Source organism: Thamnophis sirtalis, unplaced genomic scaffold, assembly GCF_051295495.1.
Source record: "Thamnophis sirtalis isolate CommonGarterSnake01/CBP01778 unplaced genomic scaffold, rThaSir2_p1.2 scaffold_3, whole genome shotgun sequence".
NCBI classification, from domain to species: domain Eukaryota; kingdom Metazoa; phylum Chordata; class Lepidosauria; order Squamata; family Natricidae; genus Thamnophis; species Thamnophis sirtalis.
Window position 1 is genome coordinate 174,729,969 of NW_028261383.1, and position 23,104 is coordinate 174,753,072.

At 42.1% G+C, this 23,104-nt stretch overlaps 1 protein-coding gene across 1 annotated transcript in view; it reads right to left on the bottom strand.

Annotated features, from left to right (window-relative positions):
- Window positions 1-305: 305 nt before the first annotated feature.
- LOC148048410 (A.superbus venom factor 1-like) overlaps window positions 306-23,104 on the bottom strand; it is a 76,626-nt gene continuing 53,827 nt past the window's right edge. Inside the window, exons 29-40 of the mRNA XM_087711003.1 lie at window positions 21,366-21,529; window positions 18,336-18,491; window positions 16,228-16,378; window positions 15,721-15,775; window positions 15,249-15,336; window positions 13,757-13,846; window positions 11,718-11,823; window positions 8,167-8,256; window positions 6,011-6,091; window positions 4,015-4,098; window positions 2,823-2,958; window positions 306-592 (exon numbers count right to left, since the gene is read on the bottom strand). Of these exons, the coding sequence (XP_087567129.1) occupies window positions 451-592; window positions 2,823-2,958; window positions 4,015-4,098; window positions 6,011-6,091; window positions 8,167-8,256; window positions 11,718-11,823; window positions 13,757-13,846; window positions 15,249-15,336; window positions 15,721-15,775; window positions 16,228-16,378; window positions 18,336-18,491; window positions 21,366-21,529 (1,343 nt within the window). The 3' untranslated portion in view covers window positions 306-450. The remainder of the gene's footprint in view (window positions 593-2,822; window positions 2,959-4,014; window positions 4,099-6,010; window positions 6,092-8,166; window positions 8,257-11,717; window positions 11,824-13,756; window positions 13,847-15,248; window positions 15,337-15,720; window positions 15,776-16,227; window positions 16,379-18,335; window positions 18,492-21,365; window positions 21,530-23,104) is intronic.

The following is a 23,104-nucleotide window of genomic DNA, read 5'->3' on the forward strand; positions in this document are numbered from 1 at the left end:
ATTGCACGGATCAGCTATGAGCCACACGATTGCCATACCCTTTTTTTTCACTTTTAAAGCATTTTTTCCTACCTATTCAGGCCCACTCAGTCACTTTGCCCCCTACCAAGCCACACCCACCAAGTCACGCCCACAGAACCCGTAGTAAAAAAAATTGAATCCAACACTGCACCAATTCATTCATCCATCACTAAAACAGTACTTTATAATCTCAGACAAATTAAATTATTCGATGGATCAGAAGAAGAAGAAGAAATAGCAATCCTGAAACATCATGGCTTATTAATAATCAACAGGACACCAAATAAGAAATCAATTATTTATTTTATGTATAAACAATTTAAAGGAAAATTGCAGAAAACTCAAAAATTAAGAGACAAAATAACGTATGTATTGGCTCAAAAATCTGTTTTCTAAGAATTTTCTTCCTATCATTGATTCTTCTGAACATTAAGAAGGGCATCCAAAAATACCCAATATGTCAGACAACTGGCCAATGTCTGCACATACGTCCTGGAATTCTTCATCCTGACATTCGTCTTCACTTGGCCATCTCTCTATCCAGGTGTTCTTTGTAATGAGATAGGAAATTCTGGAAAGAGGAAACAGGATAGCTTAAAATTTAGCCCTGCAAGGAAATTAGTTCAACTGTCCCCTGTTGGAGCAACGTGCTATGCTTGGACTGAATCCATTTATACATTTTAATAATTTCATCCTTGCAGAAGATACTATGCAAGAAGCCAGAGAAAAAGCGCAGATGACTCTCAGATGAACCATCAAAATAGTTGAGCAAAAAAAAGCAGCCAAAGCAGCAGACAAATGGGAAGAAGCAAGAAGACTGAATGCAGGTTTCCAGAGGGCAGTAAGGAAGAATAATGACATTTATCGGGATAAGCAGTGTAAAAATCTTGAATCAGACCACGAAGGGTCACACCGAGAATTCTTTTAGGCAAGTCAAAAAGCTCAGAGGATCATTTATTGCTTGAAAAGGCACCATTAAAAACAAGTAAGGGGAGGAGAGGCGGGGCCGATGTCACGACGGTACAACGTGCAATCTTGGAGCTCCAAGATCACCGTCGATATCTCTGCCGCTGGCTGGTCCTTTTGGACCTAAACCATCCTGTAGAGACGGTGATGGAGAAGGGCACATCCTGCTGATCCCAGGGACATCACAAAGTCCCTGGTAGATCCAGGAGAAGCCCTTTTCCTGACCACAGAGAAGCAGCCATTGAAGCTGCTGAAAATTGGGACAGCTCCAAAATAGAAGGAAAGCAGGAGAGAAAGTGTGTCAAATTGGTGAGATAAAATTTATTATTAGAGAACACCCAAAAAGATTAAAAGTAAAGTTAAAATTGAAGACAGAAGAGGTTAAGCGGCGAGATTAAGCCTGAGTCAAACATAGTGCGTTATTTTTCTTTAATCTTTTTATTGATGGAATTTTTACAAATGCTTCTTACTTTTTAAACTGGACCATTTTTTTCTTCCTCTATTTTTCTTTTTTTAATACTTATTGATTAAGACTCTCTTTCTTTTTCTTTTTTCAAAACTCTATTGCATTTTTTCCTAAGAACTTCTCTTCTTCTCCTTACGTTTGGAATATTAAGAGGGGAATAAAAGTAGAGGAAAAGAAGTAACACTGCCACTTAGAGGCTTGGAGGCTTGGAAACATTGTTTTTCTTTTTTCTTTGAACATTTGATGTACATTTCAAGGTTTCTGAGTTTTTTAATTGAAAATGATAGTAGGAAGAGCACGGATTGTTTATACAGGTGCTCCTCTGGGGTACTATCAGTAGCTGGATTGGAATGAAAAGAAAGCCTTGACTTGAAAGAGAGAAGATTGCAGTGAATTTGTTTGGAATTTAATTAAAAAAAAACCTTTGGATTCTATAGTGGCAGTGTTTACTAACTGGAGGAATGGCACAACATGAAAAAGAAAAGGAAGTGACATTGCAAATGATTATGCAAGAAATTCAAAAAATACAAGTAAGAACAGAGAGCATTGTGGGGGAATTCACTAGAGAAAGAAATTATGTTTGCAGCAATTAGCAGCAAAAGGAAACCAGGGCATCAAAGAACATGGTGGCTGAACACTACCACAGATGACACTAACCATACCACACAAAATTCAAATAAATAGTGCAAGATCGGAAGATAGGGAGAGACCCAGTGATGGGTTCCGGCCAGTACGGCCCGATACGGCTGTACCGGTAGTAGCTGGGAGCAGCTGACAGCCTACCTGTATGGTGGTTCATTTGGCCCACCTGTCCACCTTCTATACCTGTTTTTAAAGCAAGCGGCCAATTGCACATGTACGCACAGCACGAGTTCCGACAAGCAGCTGGGTGTTAAAGGGGCGGTGCAGAGTGGGCATGCATGCGCAGCACACAAACAGGACACATGGCCCCATGAGCAGCGTACCGATAGTGACAGAGAGAGGAACCCACAACTGGAGAGACCTGTAGTATAGCTAAATGTCTATGTGCTTTTTCAAAATGTTTTGAAGAGACCAGTTGCCTTTTGAAAAAGCACCTTTGGGACCTGAACCATAAAATTGCCAAAAGCTGGACTCGAACTGAACCAAAATAATAATAATAATAATAATAATAATAATAATAATAATAATAATAATAATCATCATCATCATCATCATCATCATCATCATCATCATCATCATCTATTCAGATTAGGGTTGCTTTCAAAAATGTAACACAACCTTCCCTGGCACTATAGATATATAGATTTAGGTGTTCTGTGGATTTGATAGCAGAAAAATAAAGCCTATAAAATTTTAGAAAATTTTAGAAAAAAAGTGAAGCACATACTTATCTTTCATGTGCCACAGGTCACTGGTGAGACCCCAGATCAGGTAATCATTGTTCACCTCCAGATTCAGAGCCTCCTGGCATTTCCTTTGAGTTACGTACTGGCGGGCTTTTGCTTTTGGATTTCGGTCAGTGCCTGCAGAAATTAGATAGAATCTGAACAAATATTTCAATAGGGACACGGTCTTACATTGGCAAGTTATGTTACGTGACTAGAGAAGAGGAAATAGCTGTATTTAGTGGGTGCATTGGCCGTTTCTTCAACTTCTATTAGTCCATATTTATCACCTTGGGGCAAACAAACCATCTTCTCAGCTCTACCTTTTTCCTCAGAGAGGCAACACAGATACGACAGCATCTGACCCTGAAAAACCAGTTCCCTATCTCAGTACTGGAGTCCTTTTCAGGCTAACCTCAGCTGTCTGCGGATCATCCGGGCAAGATTCCTATCAACAGAAGTGAAAGGAAGGCCACTTTTGCAGAGGGAAGGACGACCATTGGCAGCCCCCCCCCCAACAATAGATCCTTCTCACACTGGTTGGAGGATCTTCTGATTCACTGGAGCCGATTGATCAGGATACAGAAAACGGGTAGAATGCTAAAAATGGCTCCTTCCTCTTTTTCTGATGTAACTCATCCCTAGCTCCTCATCCTCACGGACAAAATCCTTATTTGAAACAGAAACATTCTGTTTAGGAAAACCCTACGTGATCTTGAATTACAGTGATGAGGAGGAGGAATAAGATGTCTCCTTCCTTTAAAACACAGAAAAAGAGTGGAGAGATTAATTTAAAGGCAGTCTCCTCTTACAAGCAAAAGAGTTCACCAGACCTCCACCTGTTTCAGCATCCTTACTGTAACCAGAAGCATTAAAAGGGAGACTTTGTTGTAAGAAAGCAGACCGAAATCCACTTATTCCTTTTGATAATTCATGAATAAGGGACGTTTGAAGGAATTACTGAAACGCATTTGTGAGGATGATGAATCCCAAAGTGTTAGCAAAAAAATTTGGGAAATATTCAATCATGCACATTTTGAGAGACCTTCTACCTGACTGCCAATGGGAAATACTTTACTGTTCCATAGAAAATGTGAGCTTCTGGGCAATAAAATATGCCCTATGTATTTTACAAATTTACAAATAAGGTTTTTAAGGGCTGCCCTCTTCTGCATTTTGAGAGAGAATTCTTACCTCTTTTAATAACTTCTAGAACTTCCATGACATAGATAACATTATCATCTTTTTCTTCTATTCGAAGCAGCTTGGTTTTGTAGACTTGTAAGGAGAAAGACAGAAACAATACTCATTAAGACAGCTGATTATTGTTGACCACGAGTGGCACTATCAGAGAGGCACAGGTGCTGCTAATTGTCTCTGGAGATTCCCATCCAGGTCATGGTTGTCCCAAAGGTGCTTTTCCAAAAGGCAACTGGATTTGCTATCTTACCAAGAAAGTCCGGTTGCCTTTGGAGAAGCACCTTTGGGACTGCTAACCTTTCCACCTAGACTACGGGCACTTCCAGGCTGGATCTTCGTGGCAGTCTAGAATCCTCCATGTGAGGCTGCTGGGTACTAGCTCCACTGTGGAGTTCATGGACGCAAATTGTGTATTTTCTCTCGAATGTTGCGTTTCTGTGAGTCTGATGCTATTATCAGCCATGTGAGGTAGTCCAGACAGGACCTATGGCCAGATGGACTAAATTTACTTTATTTCTAAGGTTGCATTAACAGAATCTTGCAAGCCCAAGAAACTAGGGAGGGTTTTTGGGGAGACATTTGCCCCACTTGAATTCCTTTTGGGTAGGCTAAGCTACCCCTTGTCTAGCCATCTCCCAAGGCCATTCCCAGATACCATTACAGGTTTCTTGGACTGACCTTGGGAGACAGGAGGAAGATCTGCAGCCTACCTAGGCAACGGCTTGATGAGAGGCAGCTCAGTCTGTGGGTGTGGGAAAAACGTAGGAAGAGTTTCAGAGGTGACCCTCCCTAGTTCTCCAGAAAATGGAAAAGGTGGATGGGAGAAATACTTTTAGTCTTCAGAGATCTGTTTAACGTAACTTCATGCTAAAGATTCTCTCTGACGTGCCTGGCTGCTCTTCCTGTCTGGGCTATCTCGGAGGGCTAAGCTTCCAAGAAGTCCTTTCCCCCTTTTGTGAAAACGTTCACCTCCCTCCACTTCACGGCACTGTAGTGCTTAAACTCTGGGTTTTGACGTTGGGGCCATGCAGATTACTGCACTTTGGCCTCATGCTGCTTTTGGAAGAATTGAGAGTGAAAACAATGAATGTGCAGAGCATGAAAATGTCCTCGGTCTTTTGGCTCTGCTTACTCATTGATACAGATCTATTTTTAGGAGCCATGAATTGTTATGCTACACTGGAAGTTCACTTAACGCACCAACAAACTCTGAAGCTACCCTGACGGGGGGTGGGGGGGGGGCTTCAGTGTTGTCACAAGGGTGCCGAGGGATAGGGAGGGGGGGAATAGTGATAGCTGGGGTTTTGTAGCCGAAACCAAATAGTTTCTCCTGAGAACCAAGAACATTCCCACAGGTGGCTGAAGAGGAGTGTAGTTTCCAAGCAACCAGATAGCACCCTGATTGGACCATGTGACTTATTGTTTGGGAAAGGGTGGAAACTTTTACTTTTAATTAGGTGAGGGACTATAGAGTCAGTTTTCACCAGTCTATGCCAATATGATATGTCCAATGAGCTTGTTCTTTGAGGAAATTGCTTGCCTCGGATTACTGTTTGCTGTAATCCGAAGCCTGGATTGGAATCCTGACATTAAACTGACTCTCCAACTAACTTCTCCACTCCAACTGGAGCTGCTATCTGGGGTCCTGAGCCCCAGCCATTTGCCCAGTCTACCCAGGCAGCAGAAAGACTCAGGGAAGATGGCAGAATGGAAAAGAAAGTTTAAGACGTGTTGGGTGCTAGTGGCGGGGTCCTGGAGAGCCTGCATACCCCCTCGGAGACCCAGCAGGTGTCAGGAGCAGTGGAGGAGATTGTGCACCATGTGGGCACCTGGCCAAATGTCTGCGCCAAGTGGATGAGCAATTGCGGGTAAAAAAATTCCATCTTACGAATAAATTCAAAATGGCTTCTCCAAATCTTGTTAATTAGACATAAACCATTAACAAATAAAGACACCACTAATTATGAATAAGATTGTACAATATAAATACCATAATCCACACTTTGATCGCAGGCTTTTTTAATTCGTAATGCGAGATTAATCTTTTCCTGCTGGTTGGAGGAACAGGTTTCTTCAAGGGGAGAAAAGAGAAGACAGAATGTTGGATTGACTGTTGAGGATACATCTTCTGATTTAAAAGACATTGCTAGGGTAAAAAGTAGCCAGCACAAAGCAGGTAACATCTCATTTTTAGAAGACATCTGTGTTTGATAATCAGAAACAAGTAACTCTAATTTAAATGCAAGACCCTACTATCTAGAGCTAATTACATACTTAGTTCATAATGTGGCATTCCAAATGCTTGCAGTCTTATTTTTCCTGAAATCAGATAAGAGTTGTGCTCTATTTAAGGAGCAAAGAAAACACTGGATTTTTCAAAAGCAACTCTACACCTCTGCCGTAAGGTTTATTTTGCTCTGAAATAATAATTTCAGAATAATAGAGTTTGGGAGGGAACTTGGAGGTCTTCTAGTCCAACCCTCTGTTCAGGCAGGAACATTTCAGACCATTTAGGACCATTCAGACTTTTACCATTCCAGACAAACAATTGCCCAATCTCTTCTCAAATACCTGCAATGTTGGAGCAACCATTTTCTGGAGTCATTCCACTGATTAATAATAGTTCTAATTGTTAGGAAATTTCGCCTTAATTCCAGGTTGCTTCTCTCCTTGATTAGTTTCCAACCATTGCTCCTTGTCTTGCCTTCAAGGCAGCCCCTTAGATATTGGAACATTGCTATCATGTCACCCCAGTCCTTCTTTCCACTAGGTAGACATACTCATACCCTGCAACCATTCTTCATATGTTTTAGCCTCCAATCACCTTGGTTCATCTTCTCTGCAGTCTGCACTCTTTCCAGAGGTTCAACATCTTTTTGTACTGTGGTGACCAAAATTGGATGCAGTGTTCTAAGTGTGGCATTATAAAGTGGTACTAACACTTCATATGATCTTGATTCTCTCTGTTTATGCAGCCTAGGATGGAGTTGGCTTTTTTGGTAGCTGCAGCACACTGTTGGCTCATATTTGAGTGATTGTCCACTAGGACACCAAGAATATTGTCACAATTATTACTATTGAACCAGGTACCACCTATACCAGGTTGGCGAACATTTTCAGCACCAAGTGCTGAAATGGGAGTGCATGTGCCAGAAACTGGAAGAACATGAGTATGCTGGGAAGATGTTCTTCTGGCTTCCAGCTGGTTTTTGCGCACGCATGCATGCCAAAATCCGGAAGACCAGACTGGCATGGACATGTGCACAGGGTGGCTGCTCTTCTGATTTTTGGCGCTCCCACGTGCATGAAGACCAGCTGGCTTGTGCGCCAGACTCCAGAAGAGCAACGGGTGACAGCTCGCATGCCTGGAGAAATGGCTCTGTGTGCCACTTTCGGCATGCGTGCTATCACAGACTTATACTATACCTGTGCACTTGTTTTTTCTTACCTAAATATAAAACCTTAACTTTTCTCTACATTGAATTTCATTTTATTAGATAAGACACAGTGTTCAAGTCTATTGAGATCTGTTGTGGCCCAGCAGGAGCCGTTGGAGCTGCCACCAGACTCCGACAGCAAGGGGCCCTAAGAGTCGGCTCTGGAGGATGTGAAGGACCCTGGACAGGGTTCCGACTCCGAGCAGGGCGTAAAGAGTCTGGTTGGCCACCAGGAGGCACCTGAGCCTTGGACCAGTGGGGAGGAGACAAGGGAGAGTGAGCCGGAAGCCAGTAGTCAGTTGTTCCTGGATGCACACCATCGAAAAGCTACTAGGCGTCAGGAACAATTATGCAATTACAGGAGGTAATTGCGCTCAGCTGGTGGTCATTAGGCTCCTCTGCAGACTATAAAAAGCTACTTGTTCACACGCCCCTCTTTGCAGAAGTCAACACAGAATCGAATGTCGGAGAACTTTGTATGAGCTTGGCAGGCTGGATTGCTGCCAAGCCTTATCTGTGTTTATTGCTGCCCAAGCTTGTCTGTGCCGGGTTGATGCCAAGGACCTGTTTGTCTGTTAATTAAATGCCGTAATTTATCTCTGGCTCAGAGTGTGTTTTGGTGTGGAACGAGGGGGATCAGAAGAGAGATCCATCTGGATTTTGAGCCTATCTTCCAGGGTGTTGGCCAGCTTGGAATGTCCCAACTTACCTTCCGCACATCGGCAAATGTTACCATCACATATCCTACTGAGAAGGCCTGTTCCTTTATCTGGATGGTAGAACTTGGTACATGTTTCATCTGAAAGAATTAAAAATTATGTCCATACATCACATCAAGAAATCTAGGATGATTATAGTTATAATTATTTAGAAGAACAAAGAGTAACCAATTTTCTCAAAGAGATTTCCAATTTGGGGCATGTCTGACCTGACAATTCAATGGAAACTTATCAAGAATGTTGATTAGCTGATTGAGTTTTATTAAGCATTTACCTGAGAAGCACAGAGCCCTACAATGCAATAAGAAAGGTAAGAGAGAATATCCCATTATATAGTGGAGTTAGGAAGTTGGAACATGGACATCTGGAGAATTCTGCTCCTTTGGTCAAATGGCATTGCATTGGAAGTTCTGGGCATGCATGCGATGCCACAATTAACATGCAAAAGGTGTGGGGCTTCTGGTGCGACAATATAATGTTTACATTTCTCATTTTAGCCCCCTTTGATGCCTCCTTGTATGGGCCACTTTTCCATAGCATAAAATAGACTATAGGCAGCCCTTAACGTATAACCACAATTGAGCCCTGAATTCTGGTTGTAAATCATTGCTGTCATATGTTGAGTCTTCACATGTCCAAACTTGGTTTTATAACCATTGAAATTATGGTCGTTAAATGGGTCACTGCAATAGTTGAGTCACATGGTCATTAAGCAGACCACATGGTTGTAAGTCTGAATCCAGTTAATCAAATGGGAGGTTTTTGGGCAGGCGACTACCTATAGTTATGATTCATATATGTTATAAAACTAATTCCTTCTAGTATGAAAGTCTCCAATTTTAGGGAGCTTCTCTGCAATGGTACATATAATATCCCGGCTCTGGTATTAACAATACCAATACTAAAATATATTAATGTTTTCACTTAGTAATCACAATTGGGACAAGCAACTATAGCAATAGCAGTTAGACTTATATACTGCTTCATAGGGCTTTCAGCCCTCTCTAAGCGGTTTACAGAGTGAACATATTGCCTCCAACAATCCGGGTCCTCATTTTACCCACCTCGGAAGGATGGAAGGCTGAGTCAACCCTGAGCCAGTGAGATTTGAACAGCCGAACTGCAGAACTGCAGTCAGCTGAAGTAGCCTGCAGTGCTGCATTTAACCACTGCGCCACCTCGGCTCTAGATTGCTAAGCAGAAAATGCTGTGACTGCAACTGAACTTATGACCTTACATCCCCTTGGGCGTTAAGCAAAGGGATGCAGTCACAAAATGAAAAATAACATGATTGTGACTTACAATTTTACTTCCACCTTTTAAACTGTGCCATATTAACTCTGCTAGTTCCAAGCAAACATGTGTGCTAATTTTAAACAATGTGAATAGCAATCACATGACTGAGGGATGCTGCAATAATTATAACCTGAAGGATTAGACACAAGGTTATTTTTTTAGCACCATTGTACCATAGCGGTCAGTAAGTAAAGATGCCTTATAATTGAAACTGTAGGCCGATACATGTAGTCCTTGACTTAAAACCGCAATTGACCCATAAAATTCCCGTTACTGAGTGGAAAATTTGTTAAGTGAGTTTTGCCCCAATTTACAATCTTTCTTGCTACAGTTGTTAAGTGAAGAATTGTAATGTTAAGTTAGTGGCATAGTTGATAATTAATCTAGTTTCTCCATGGATTTTGCTGGTCAGAAGATTGCAAAATGTGATCACGTGATCCCGGGATACTACAACAGTCATAAATATGAGCCAGTTGTCAACCATCTGAATTTTGATCACATGACTAATGTGGGGGAAAATGGTCATAAGTCACATTTTTCAGTGTTATAACTTTGAACAGCCACTAAACGAATTGCTTTAAATCGAGGACTACCTGCAGTCTCATATTTTCACTTAAATTAATGCCACGATAGTTGTAAATTGAATGAATAAAATTACTTTTTAGCACAAGTGTAATTTTGAACAGTTGCAGCGTCCCTTGTCTGTTGGTAAGCAAAGACTACAAGGGTCTTATAAGTGATTCCACAGGCCAATAATCTCACATTTTCACTGCAATTAGCAAGACCTAGTGAGAGTGAGATCAAAAGGGGGACAAATTGACCTTCCAGGCAAGTTAGGTAGCCTGCCCGAGCCCTTTGACACAACAAACAATTTTAGGGTTGCGTCAGTGGTGGGATTCAGCCAGTTTGCACCACTTCGGGAGAACCGGTTGGTAACTTTCTAAAGAGTTTGTTGAACTGGTTGTTGGAAGAAATCATTAGGGCCGAGAACCGGTTGTTAAATTATTTGAATCCCACCACTGGGTTGTGTCTATACACAAAATCAGTGCAAATGCTTTGTACAGCAGAATGTCTCGGATGGGCACATCCTTTCCTGAAATTAAAGCATGATTCATTGATCTGTTCTGCCAACAAAAGCGAATTAGAACTGGGCATGTGTGTCTGTCGGTTCTGGTTTCTCATCATTTTCATCTTTGCAAATATGTCAGGTCTGATGAGTTGGATTAGAGATTTTTTATATAGTTTCTTTTGTATTCTTTTAACATTTCAGAAATGTGTATGCATTTAAGGGTATTTTTCCCAAACAAAGGCTTTTTTGCAATTTTGCCTACTATATACAGGTTTTACAGGTAATTTTATCTGAAGTATTTTCATGCTTTTGCACGTTTCATGGTTAAGGAGATGCACTGAAAATGCCATTCAGAAATAAAAATGATAATGAACTTTGAAAATGATAATTAGATTGACAAAACTCTTCCTCAGCCATGATAAGCTCAGTACCACTTCCCTCCCGCAAAGATGAGCATCATGTTGCCCACCAGAGCAGAGAAAAACAGGGTCTTGGTGTCATTGGCTCTGTTCTCTGCCCCTCAGGAGGCAAGCAAAGGAAACTCAGACCAGAAGGCTGCCAAAGCATTGGACAGAGCCAGAGGTGGGTTCCTATTGATTCTGACTGATTCAGCCGAACCGATAGTAACTTGGCGGCCTGGGTTGCTGGAACTGAGCGACCCAAACCGGCCACATCCCCAAACTGGTTCTCTTGGCGGCGCCACAGGCGCCACCATCTTGCTTTTTCCTTGGTTTTAAAATTTTTGTTGCACTGCGCACGCGCACGAAACGTGTGCACAGCTTGCCCCAGATCAAACCAGCAGTAGCAGCCACTGGAACCCACCCCTGGATAGAGCTACCTTTAATATACCTTCAATATTCCCAAAGGATTCATCCACTTCAGCTTTTATAAAATTGTTATAAAGAGATTTTTAGAAAATAAAGAATGTTTTTATAAACTATCAATTGTTGTTTGGCTTTCTGCCTAGTTTTTACAAGCTCCAGTACCTTTGAGTTCCTTGGAAAGAGCCACACTGGCCTAATGGTAAATGTACCAGGCTAGAGCGGGAGGCCAAGAGTAAAGTCCCACCTTAGCTATGAAAGTCAAGTCATTCTTTCACAATCGGACTCACTTCACAAAGTGGTTGTTGTGAGGAAATTAGGAGGAGGGAGATGTGTTCAATACATCTGCCATTACCTAGATTGTAGTAGGTGTACACCTTGACTGATCCTGGCTGAATAAATCCAACTTCAAAATGCTTGAGAATCTTAAATTGCAGGCATTCATTCTCAGAGTGGGAGACCTGGGATAGAGAGAGAAGAGAATTTGTGGATGCCAGTTTATCCATGGAGATAATTTCCCCCTCCCCTGAAACTCCATCTGAATAACCTCAAGGAAACTGCTTATTCTGAGTTCCTCAGGTTTGACCCAACGATTGAAGGATTAAATTCTGAAATCTGTCCAGGTTTCCCAGAATAAAGGGTAAGCAATGGAAAAGGTGAGAAGAAATGGTGTCTCAGAAAATAGTGGTCGAATTACCACACTATTCCTGGGGTTTCAAACTCAAGGCCTGGGGGCCAGATCCAATCCACAGGGTGCTTAGATCTGGCCCATGTGGACACCAGGGGTGGGTTCCTGCCAGTTCTAACCTCTAGAAGAGGTTCCACAAATCTACAGTGCCATTTAGAACCGGTTCCAGCTCCCACCCCCTCCCAAGATGAAGAGTGAGAGGAGGAATTCTGGGAGTTGAAGTCCACAAGTCTTAAAGATGTCAAGTTTGAACACCCCTAGGTTTTTTTTCTAAAGGGTTAGTGGTGCAAGGGTCTTGTAAATTGACAGCTTTAAGACTTGCGTGCTTCAAATGCCAGAGTTTCTGAGCCAACATTTTGGTTACTAAGCAAGAGCGTTGTTAAGTGAGTTTCACCACATTTTACAAGTTGGCCACACATCCCCAGTCACATGGCTAGCAAGCCACTCCCACTCAGTCACATGGCTGGCAAGCCACTCCCACAAAGCAGGACACACCTACAGAAGAAGTTCTGGTGGACACCCTGGCAACAGCAAAGGACCGGCCCACAGTGCCTCTGCCAGTGAAAACAGAGCTCAAGCCATGGCCCTCCCCAGCTCCATTTTCACTGGCAGAGGGCTGCAGGAGATATATACACATATATATATATATATCTGTGAGCCAAATGGAGGAACAATTTAGAGGTATCTCAGAAAATAAGTGCTAACCAAGGTGTACTGAAGTTAATGCAAGTGGAGAAAATCAAGATGTTTTTATCGGGATGACTGCTAGAATTACATAGAGATCACAATAATAATCCCACAACTCTCTCAGTCAGTTCTAGCATGCTAGTTCTCCTTGGCTGTTCCCTGCTTATTTCAGGTGCTTCAGGCCTCAAGGACAGAACTCGAAGCTTTGACTATTTGCTTGGATACCATCATTATTTGGACACCATCATCATATTGCAGCATTAGTCAGGGATATAGCTCTCTTTTGATCAATTACAACTTCCTATTTCAACCGGCATTCCCCTCCAGATCTCTAACTGGTCAGCCAGGCTATTCATTAACCATATCTCTCTCTTTTGGGAAGGTGTTAGAACTGTGTTCACAATAGTTGAACCAACATATATCAGGACGGGCTTGAGATTTCAAAATAGATGGGGTGTACTTGCTTACCCCATGCTTCCCTCTGATACCTGTCTGCCTTTTATAAGTCAGGCCACCTGACAGATGGCAAGATATGCTGTTCTAAGCATTTGTTTAAGCCTGCCCCACCCTTCCCCATATTAGGCAGAGTGACGGATGATGCTTAGTGGAAGGGAAGGAATCTACCGAGGACAATGCCATTCACCATCCTCATTATTGTGGCAGAATATGGACTGGTAATATAATTTAGGCCAGTATATGTTTACTGGCTCAAGGGCTGGTGGCTTGTACTTTATTGTAATCGTGGAAAACAGACAAGAGGCAGTACTACATTTATCCAATTATGGATCAATATAGCAGACATGCAGTCTTTGAACATAAGTATCGCATGCTGCAAGAGATGATTATATCTCTTTCTTACTAGATACTGTATATGATCTGTTGCAGTTAATTATGGATTGTGTAGGTTTATTTTGCTGAATATACATCCTATTTTTTTCAGTCTAACACACTTTTTTGCCTAGCAAACCAAATAACCAACCTTGAAACTACTCAAAGAAATTGATTCCATAAGTATTTACCTTGTCTAAGTAAATGATAACAGCTCCTTTCTGAGCCATATTATTGTCAATTTCAAACTTGGAGATGAATCTGTCGACTCCTTCAGAAAGCTAAACAATGAAAGGAAAGAAAGGATAGATATTTACTTCAGGAGTTGCAGATGATTCAATTCAAGGAATTGCAGATGATTGAAGCTATTTGTACTGGGACTGTGTTATAACAAAATCGGAAAGAACTTTCAAGTTCCCTGAGAGACTTTGAGACAACCAAAAAGAGTTTTAATATAATTAATTTGTTAAAGAAATTCCACATATCCTTCTTCTAGTGAAACTTCCCACAAATTCTAGGTCAGTATGGAAATCATTGCTTATAGTCAACATCTGAGTAATTTCTTTTTTCTTTTTTTAAATTATTTTATAATATATAATACAAACATACAAAAGAAACTAGTAGGAAAATAGGGGGTGAAAAAGAAAAGAGAAAAGTGTGTTTGTTTGTTTATTGGATTTATATGCCGCCCTTCTCCCAAAGGACTCAGGGCGGTGTACAACATTAAAAAAACACATATTACAAAAGTTAAAAAGAGTATTAAATAACAACAACCCAATTAATTGGTAAAACCCAAAATAATAGTTTCCTTTTTTTCCACCACCAGCACAAAATCCAGAAGTGGTTTCCAAGTAGAAGCAAAAGTAATTATATATTTTTTTCTTTAATCAAAACAGTCAATTTGGCCATTTCTGCCAACTCCATCAGCTTTTGCCTCATTCATCCATTGTAGGAATCAAAGTGTCCTTCCATTTTTGTATGTAAAGTAATCTTGCAGCTGTCAACATATATGACAAAATCAAAGTTTTTTTAAAAAAGTTCCAAGTCTTTTTCCATTAGACCCAGAAGAAAAACTTCTGTCTTTATCTTTATATTCACTTTAAGAATTTTCAGTATTAAAATATGAATCCTACTCCAATATTTCTTTGCTTTATCACATGTCCACTGTAAGTGATAAAAGGTCCCTTCTTTACATTTAAATTTCGAACATTCATTTGAAATATATTTATTCATTCTGGACAACTTATCTGGTGTTATACACCAATGATATATCATCTTATAAAATTTTTCTTTTAGATTATAATTTAGTGTCCCTTTTACACTTTTTGTCCACATATTCTCCCATTGTTGTCTAGCATTAAATTATATCCAAAGTTTCTTGCCCACTGAATCCTACAACATCTGAGTAATTTTCAAGAAAATTAAAATAACTGACTAGATTCACAATGTTTTGCAGAATCGCGTCTTCATTAAAAGAGATGTACTTTTCTGATTTTATTAAAAGATGCCTTTTATGTGTCATTGAAATAAAATTCAGTATCTTATTGATTCATTTACTGGTAATGAACATTCATTTATTCTCTCTGCAGTTTTAACCATATAGGCAAATGATTAACTATAACAGATTCTCTCATTCAACCTCTTCAGTGAGGCCATTTCAAGCCCCACGCAAAGCTTGCCTACCCTTGTAAGGTCTTCAGCGTCAGCGAGAAAACCAGTCAGCATAGAAACATCAATTATTGTCATTGTAGCGTCAACTTTTCCCAGATATCTAAAATCAAGAATGGAGAAAAAATGACCAAAGATGGATTTCCTAGTTCACAAACAATTTATTCTTCATTGCTAGAGTCCCCTGGAGGTTTCCCATTCGTGTACTGGCCATCCTGCTGTAGCATATTTCAATTTCTACATCCCTAAATCAATCTGAAGGACCTGCGGTGGCTTAAATCCTGCTCTTGGTTTCATCCACCAACAACAAAATGTTACAAACTAGGATGGTGCACAGAAAACAGATCAATATCCAAGCATAGATAGAGTGTAAAGCTGGGGAAAGTATAACTCTTTTCTTGAAAAGTAACACAAGTGCTTCTCTGAGTTATTACTCCAAATATCCTGTTAACAATCCAAAGTTTTCTTTAACATTCAGCATTCTTACTTAGTGCAGATTTTAATCATGAGGGCTCCCTTGGCTCCCTTTGCCTGCTTTGCGTCTAAAAATTGCAAAAGAAATGGGAGAAATCAGACTCTGAAAATTCTTAGCAGTTTTTTTTAAAGGTGAAAGGTTTGATTGTCCAACTGGCCGTAACATCTCTTTGGAAAACCAATAAATAAGCTATTCACTTTTACCCTCTATTTCTATAATTGATTGGCTTTTGAAAGAATTCTTGAAAGAAATAATATGAATAGGTCATGTTTAACCAAAGAATAATAAATTAAATCCAGACCCAATTTCAGTCACTGAAGAACTGGTTGCGTAGATTCTAAAGCTCTAAAGCACGCCTGTCAAATTCGCTGCATCATGTTGCTGTCACGTGATGTTTCATGACATTTTTCCCATTTGAGGGGCTGGGGTGGGCGTGGCCTGCGATTGAGATTCTAACATTTTCATCCCCTCCCAAAAAAACTTCATTACAATCTACTATTTCTGGGAAGTCAAACTTACTCAATGGGACATTTTCAACAGAAACGTTAAGTTGGAATTTGTTGCAAACATTTTCCTCTTCCCGCAATTGTGCGTTATAGACTGTCAAAATTGTCATTGTTGCTTTTCCATCACCTGATGCTGACACAGTGAAGTTTTCATTCAGTTTGGTCTGAAAAGCAACGAGGGTTAGCAAGACCATCAGCTGCAGTTCCTTGGCTATTTTGATTCTACTTAATTGTATTTGTTGTAACCTGATATGAGCTAGAGGTGGAACAGATTTCAAAATATAAAAAAGACCAAATCAAATATTTGGATGAAGAAACAACATTATATTAGGAAGGTATCAGCAAAATCAAATCATAAAGAAAACTCCTTTCTTTCCACTTTCTGAAGTGGAAGTTTCATTCCACTCTACAATGAACGTAAAATTAACCAAATTATTGTGCACCAATCTTTGCAATTTCTATGTATGTGTACCTTCATAGTAATATAATGTAGTAGAATAAATGGGTTTAATTTTCTGCAGTAGGAAGGTATAAATATAAATTATATATAAATTATGAGTGATGCCATTTGACAATTACGTAGTATCTGTATGGTAAACTTTCAAGCACCTGACACTTTTTACAATGGTTGTTAAGTAAATCACTGCAGCCATTAAGCGAATCTGGTTTCCTCAACTGACTTTGCTTGTCAGATGCCTGCTGGGTTGAAAATCAACAATCCAGAGAGACAGAAGGCTCCCTGATGAGTGACAGTCATGTTCACAGGAAGTCCCCGTTTTTCAACTAACTAACAGAAGGAACCACCATTCCTTTAGTTTACATGACTCTCCTGGATCAGGGAGAGTCCTAGAATCACCCCACAAGACCGCTCCGTACAGCAGCAGTCTGCAAATAGTTTCAGGAGCTGTGCTTCGAAGCATCTGGTGAGCCTGGGGAGGGGGAGATGGGACGGGCCTGCAATCACTTATGTGTTAACAAAGCAGCTGTTTTGGAATTTATTTTTCAAATGGACAATAAGTCATTTCATTTCTTAACTAATTTAAGGGATTTTTATCTGTATTAGCTAAAAGAGGCTCTCTTCAGTCACTTCCGCCTGTTACCCCTTTTTGAAGCACTTCTGCCATTTTTGAAACTATTCATTGTTAAACCAAGAAAAAAAGATGGTTGTTGGCGAAGCGTCCATGCAGCAAACCAGCAGTAAAACCTGCAACAACCCACTCCTGATACAAATGTATTTAAACTCTACTAGTATCATACAGCTACATTGGCTCTAAATTGCTTCTGCAATATCAGAAGTAGCAAATAGCAATAGTGAAGGTGTTGCAAAGTGTTCCAAAAGTCCCTCATTAAGACCCCTTTCCTAGGAATAGTTCTTGGACACAATTCTTGGACACAGAGACAATTTTGCAATATTGTCTTAAATACAGCCTTTTGCAGCTTTGGGTGAGGAAAGGAAAGCCATTTAAAACTACATTGTATGTTGACAAAGAAGCTGGTAGTCCAGGGTTGGGTTCCAGCAGTCACTCCTGCCGGTTCACTCATGGGAGTATCATGCTTTCTTGATGCGTGCTGTGCAGGCATGCACAGATCAATAAAAAATGTTCTGCACATGCGCAGAAGCAAAAAACCAAGGTGGCGGTGCCTATGGCAGAACAAGTTTGGGGGAGTGCAGTGGTGGGTTGCAGATTGTATGCCCTGGGACGTGTGTACTGGAGCCAGCCAGGAGCACCGGATACCGTTCCGGTATGTACTGTACCGGTTGGAACGGGATTTGCAACCCACCACTGGGGGAGTGGCAGGCCTCAGTCGCTGCTGGTTCCAGTGACCCAGGCTGCCAAGCTACTACTACCAGTTTGGCTGAAACGGTCCAGTTCGAACTGGTAGGAACCCACCACTGTAGTAGTCTTAAGCCAGTCTCCTCTGATCTGATGCTTGAACATGGGCTAATTTCCAACCACCACAATTCCAAAAGGCAGAACTGATTTAGGTCTTCTTTCTTGTTTCACTGAATTCTGTATAGTTTTTCTGAGTTCTTGAAAAAAAGATGCATTTGAACCTAAAACACCAAAGTAATTATTTCCAATGAAAGGAGTAATATGTACACTTGCTGAAATACTGTACCTCTGTCGTCTGGGCTCGAAGAACATTGGTAGCATCAATTTTGTAGTTTATAGGAATTTCTCGTTTTGGCAGCCTAATAACAATATCTAAATTCAAGTCCTCGGTAGGCCTCTGAATCTCATATTCAGCAAGAGCTTGAAACGCCATAACTGTTGCCTGGAATGGGAGAAAGAAAAAAATAAGATTGTTTGTCTTGGAGTGTCTCACAAAGGAACTGAAAATCCAGTGATGTATTTTACCAGAGAAATAAATGTTTGACACATAGGGAAGAACATGGTGATGGGGCTTGCTACAATCAATACCCAAACTATCTTTCTAATTTTTACAATTGTCTGTTAGACCATTTGATCATAAATGAGAAGTTGGACTACAAACTGAACGAGTAAACAAACAGAGGAGAGTTGACTTATATACACATACATTCATCTTTAAAGAGCCTTTTATCTGTAGAACTAAATGATCTAGGGGAGGAGTGTCAAATTCATATCGTCACAGTGGTTTCATGTGACATGTCAGGATTCCCCCCCTTCACTAAACCATGTGTGGGCATGGCCAGCACATGATGCATCCGGCCCACAGGCCAGGAATTTGACAGCCCTGATCTAGGACAATAGGAAGTCTATGGCTGAGTTTTCCCCTGATTCCCTTAATTTCAGCATGGATGAAGAACATAAACCCTAGATAATCCTCAGGTAAAAACTCCTTTCAAAAGCTATTCTTTCTCCTACAACCTCATGGATTCCCGAGAAACAACTGACCCACAGAGGAAGAAAAGAAGGTGGTGGGCAGAAGAGTGCCTTGCGCCAAGACTGGCATCCACTCCCCTGCCCCCGAGCCAGCCCAAAAAGATGTGGTGGGACAGCAGGTTGTAGAGTTCTCCCCTCAACCTCCAACCCCTGTCAAAAAGGATCCCGTCTTCCATGAGATCAACAGCAACCTGATGGTAAGTGCACCATCGCTCCATGACAGCTAGGGTAGAGGTCCTGGTACCCTGATGTTATAGAAGAGCCAAGGTGGCGCAGTGGTTAAATGCAGCACTGCAGGCTACTGCTAGATCAGCAGGTCAGCGGTTCAAATCTCACCGGCTCAGGGTTGACTCAGCCTTCCATCCTTCTGAGGTGGGTAAAATGAGGACCCAGATTGTTGGGGGCAATATGCTGACTCTCTGTAAACCGCTTAGAGAGGCCTGAAAGGCCTATGAAGCGGTATATAAGTCTACTGCTATTGCTACTGCTATTGCTATTGGGCCTGCAGGGAGTGCTGGCCATGTTAATCAATGACGGTCTGCATCAGCACCTGTACAAAGGAGTTGGTGTACCTGGATGATACATTAACTTACACCAAGACCCAAGAGGAGCACATGAAGCTGGTCAGGGCTGTACTCAGAAAATTAAAAAAGGCCCAGCTCTACGCAAAGCTATCCAAATGCAACTTCCATAAAACCAGCTTAGGCTACTTGGGGTATTGAATTTCAAAGGAGGGAGCAATAGCAATAGCAATAGCAGTTAGACTTATATACCGCTTCATAGGGCTTTCAGCCCTCTCTAAGCAGTTTACAGAGCCAGCATATCGCCCCCAACAACAATCCGGGTCCTCATTTTACCCACCTCGGAAGGATGGAAGGCTGAGTCAACCCTGAGCCGGTGAGATTTGAACCGCTGAACTGCAGTGAGTAGTCAGCTGAAGTGGCCTGCAGTACTGCACTCTAACCACTGCGCCACCTCGGCTCTTTGGCAAGGTGAAGGCAATACTGGAATGGGAGGTCCCTCGAACCAGGAGGCAGCTGCAGAGCTTTCTCGGTTTGGCAAATTTCTATCGCCAATTCATCCCCATGTTTACCCTCATAGCCTTGGCAATCACTAACTTGCGTAGGACAGGGAAAGGCCTGAGACCCAAGCCTGGGAAGCCTCTGCATTGATTGCTCGAAGGCCAAGCCACATTCAAGAAGTTAAAGTGCCTCTTTGTTGCAGAGCCGGTTCTGAAACACTCTGACCCAGATGAACCATTTGTGATACAGGTAGGCGCCAGTGATTTTCTGGTCCTCCTCCAGAAAAATGCCAAGGGAGAGTTGCAACCCTGCACCTACACATCTTATAAACTTTCTGAGACAAAGAGGCACTGGGACATCTGGGAGAAGGAAGCCTAGAAGGTCCAGTGGGCTCTCCTAATCTGGAGGCAGTTCTTGGAGGGCAGTAAAATCCCCTTCAAAATGAGGAGAGACCACAAGAACATAAAAGCATTAAAGACCCCATGGAAGCTATTTTCTAAGCAGGTCTGGTAGGTTCAGTATTTCAATCATTTCAACTCCATCCACTGATGTCTACCGGGGGGGGAGGGGAGGAGGAGATAATTTTTGGGTGGACGGTCTCTCCCACATGCCACAGTACAATAGTGCCTGAGAGGAAGTTGTCAACTCCATCATCCCATCCAACCAGTTTGCGGCGCCCACAGTTACGAGACAGGAGAGAGCAACCTCTCAATACTCAGCCACAGACCTGGCACAACCCTAAGGGAGGCTGAAGACTGGTTCCAGCATCACAGAGACCAGTTGGCATTAAGAGAGAGGCTGGAATGGAAATGGAGCAAAATCTACATCCCAGCTAGCCGAAGCACTCTAATTCTACAGCAGAACTACTTTCGCATTTGTGAAGACTCTCCATCTAGTTTTATGGCAATTTTGATGGCCAAAAATAAAGAAGGACATAGAGGCATATGTAGCAAGCTGCCCGGTGTATGACATAGTTATGCTCTTGGTAAAATGAAAAATGTCCCAGGTGTTTCTTTTGCTCTACATGCCAACCGGACGGTTTTCCTTAGGCACTATGGAGAATAAATCCACAACCTCTTCCCCATGATAGCACTTCAAATATTAGACGTCTGCTATCATGTCCCGACCTTACCTTCTCTTCTTCAGGTGAAACATGCAACAATTCAGACTTTTGTTTTGTTTTAAGAAGCCTAAGGTAGAATAGAGCTCAAAAGATTGTAATTCAGACAATACACACAATGTGAAAAGAAAGAAAAGCTCACTTGGGTTTGTCCATATGTTGCTCCATAATATTTCTGATCTATCAGCCATCTGACTACAGGACCGGCCTCCTCAATTTTCTTCATTTTCAGCAGGGCCAACAAGGCATAGGAAGTGGCTTCAATGTTGTGGGTGTGAGCGTTATATTCTTCCCAACGATTCCTTCCTAAAAAAAACAGCACAGAAACAGAATTAAGCCAAACAGATAAAAATATTGGTTACTTACCTTGAAGGTGACTTTGCATCGATCCATCTTCTGCAGCAATAGTGGCCATTCCTGGATTGGGAGGCCTAACTCATGGTCACTCCTGCCTAGGTCACTTCCCAGCTGGACTACTTCAATGTGCTCTATCTTTGAAGATCACTCAGAAGTTACAACTGTTCCAGAATTCAGTGGTGTTGCAGTTTCAGGTGCTTTGCCCGTATCATAGTGTTTTGCCATGGGAATTACACTGGGTCCATTTTTTTTCTGTATGCACTACAAGGTGATGATTATCACCTTTAAAACATACATGGCACACAGCAAAGTTATTTGGAGGATCTGCCTGTCAACGTGTAAAGCGTGTCCAAAACCGACGGAGCCAAAACTTACTTTGAAAAATCTATCAAGATTTCCAGGTTTCCTGAATCCCAGGCTCTCCAAGCACTCCCCCCATATTTGGGGTACTTGGAGGGAAAATCAGGCAACAGGAGGTATGCGGCAATGCCAAGCAGCGATGCTTTTCCCAGCAGCAGAAGCAAGAAAGGAGTACTGGTGGAAATTAGCCCCTAAGGCAGCTGAAGTAGAGTCCCTTAGTCCCCTAATCCCCAGATACAGGGAAGGGTCTCAAACAAGCTGGCAAGGGTGGACTGGAGGTGGGACTGGGCACAAGTCAGGCTCCTAAAGCCCCAGATGGAATCCTTGGCGAGTGTAATAGAGCAACAGAGGGAGGATCTTGATCGGACCATTCTTGCTGATGAGGAGTCATCATGCTGCCCAAAAGAGAAGGGAGGGACATCTGATTCTGTTGAGGAGAAGAGACGCAGACTGGACCACAGTCCCCCTCCTCCACCTAATAGAAGGAGAAGCAGTCTGAAACTGCAACCAGTGCAGGCTGCCCTGGTCAGACAAACCCTTCCATCCCTCTGAACTAGAGGTGAGGAAGATGGCCAGCCATATCAGGCGCAAGCATACAGAGACCGACAGGAGGTTGGAGGTGTAGGGCTGAATGACCTGCCCCAATTCAGGGGAAAGTTTGACGGGGACTCAGACCACCTAGCTCGATTCCTCGATTCAGCTGATATCCACCTAGAATGCTATGGGCACCTCTACCCATCCGCCAGGACCATGGTGAATACCATCACAGAGGGGCTAGAGGGAGAAGCAAGGGAATGGTTAGCAGCCCTTCACAAGAGGAGACCCCCAACTGCAAGACATAGATGACTTCCTGCAACTGCTAGAGGCCAGATTTGAGGAGCTCGAGGAGGACCCATATGCAGAAGAGGAACTCAGCAACCTAAAGCAGAGGGGCCGCCCCATCAAAGAGCACATCCGTGAATTCAGGAGGGCCATAGGAAGGCTACTCCCTTTACCAGAGCGGCTGCTGGTGCATTTTTTCAGAACAGGCCTGGACAAGTCAATTGCCCAGGTAACCACATACTGCGACATCCCAAATCAACTCTCTGAGTGGATCCAAGTAGCAACAAAAGTCAGCAGCAGGCTGTACACCAACGACATGAGAGAGCAACTGGACACAACCTG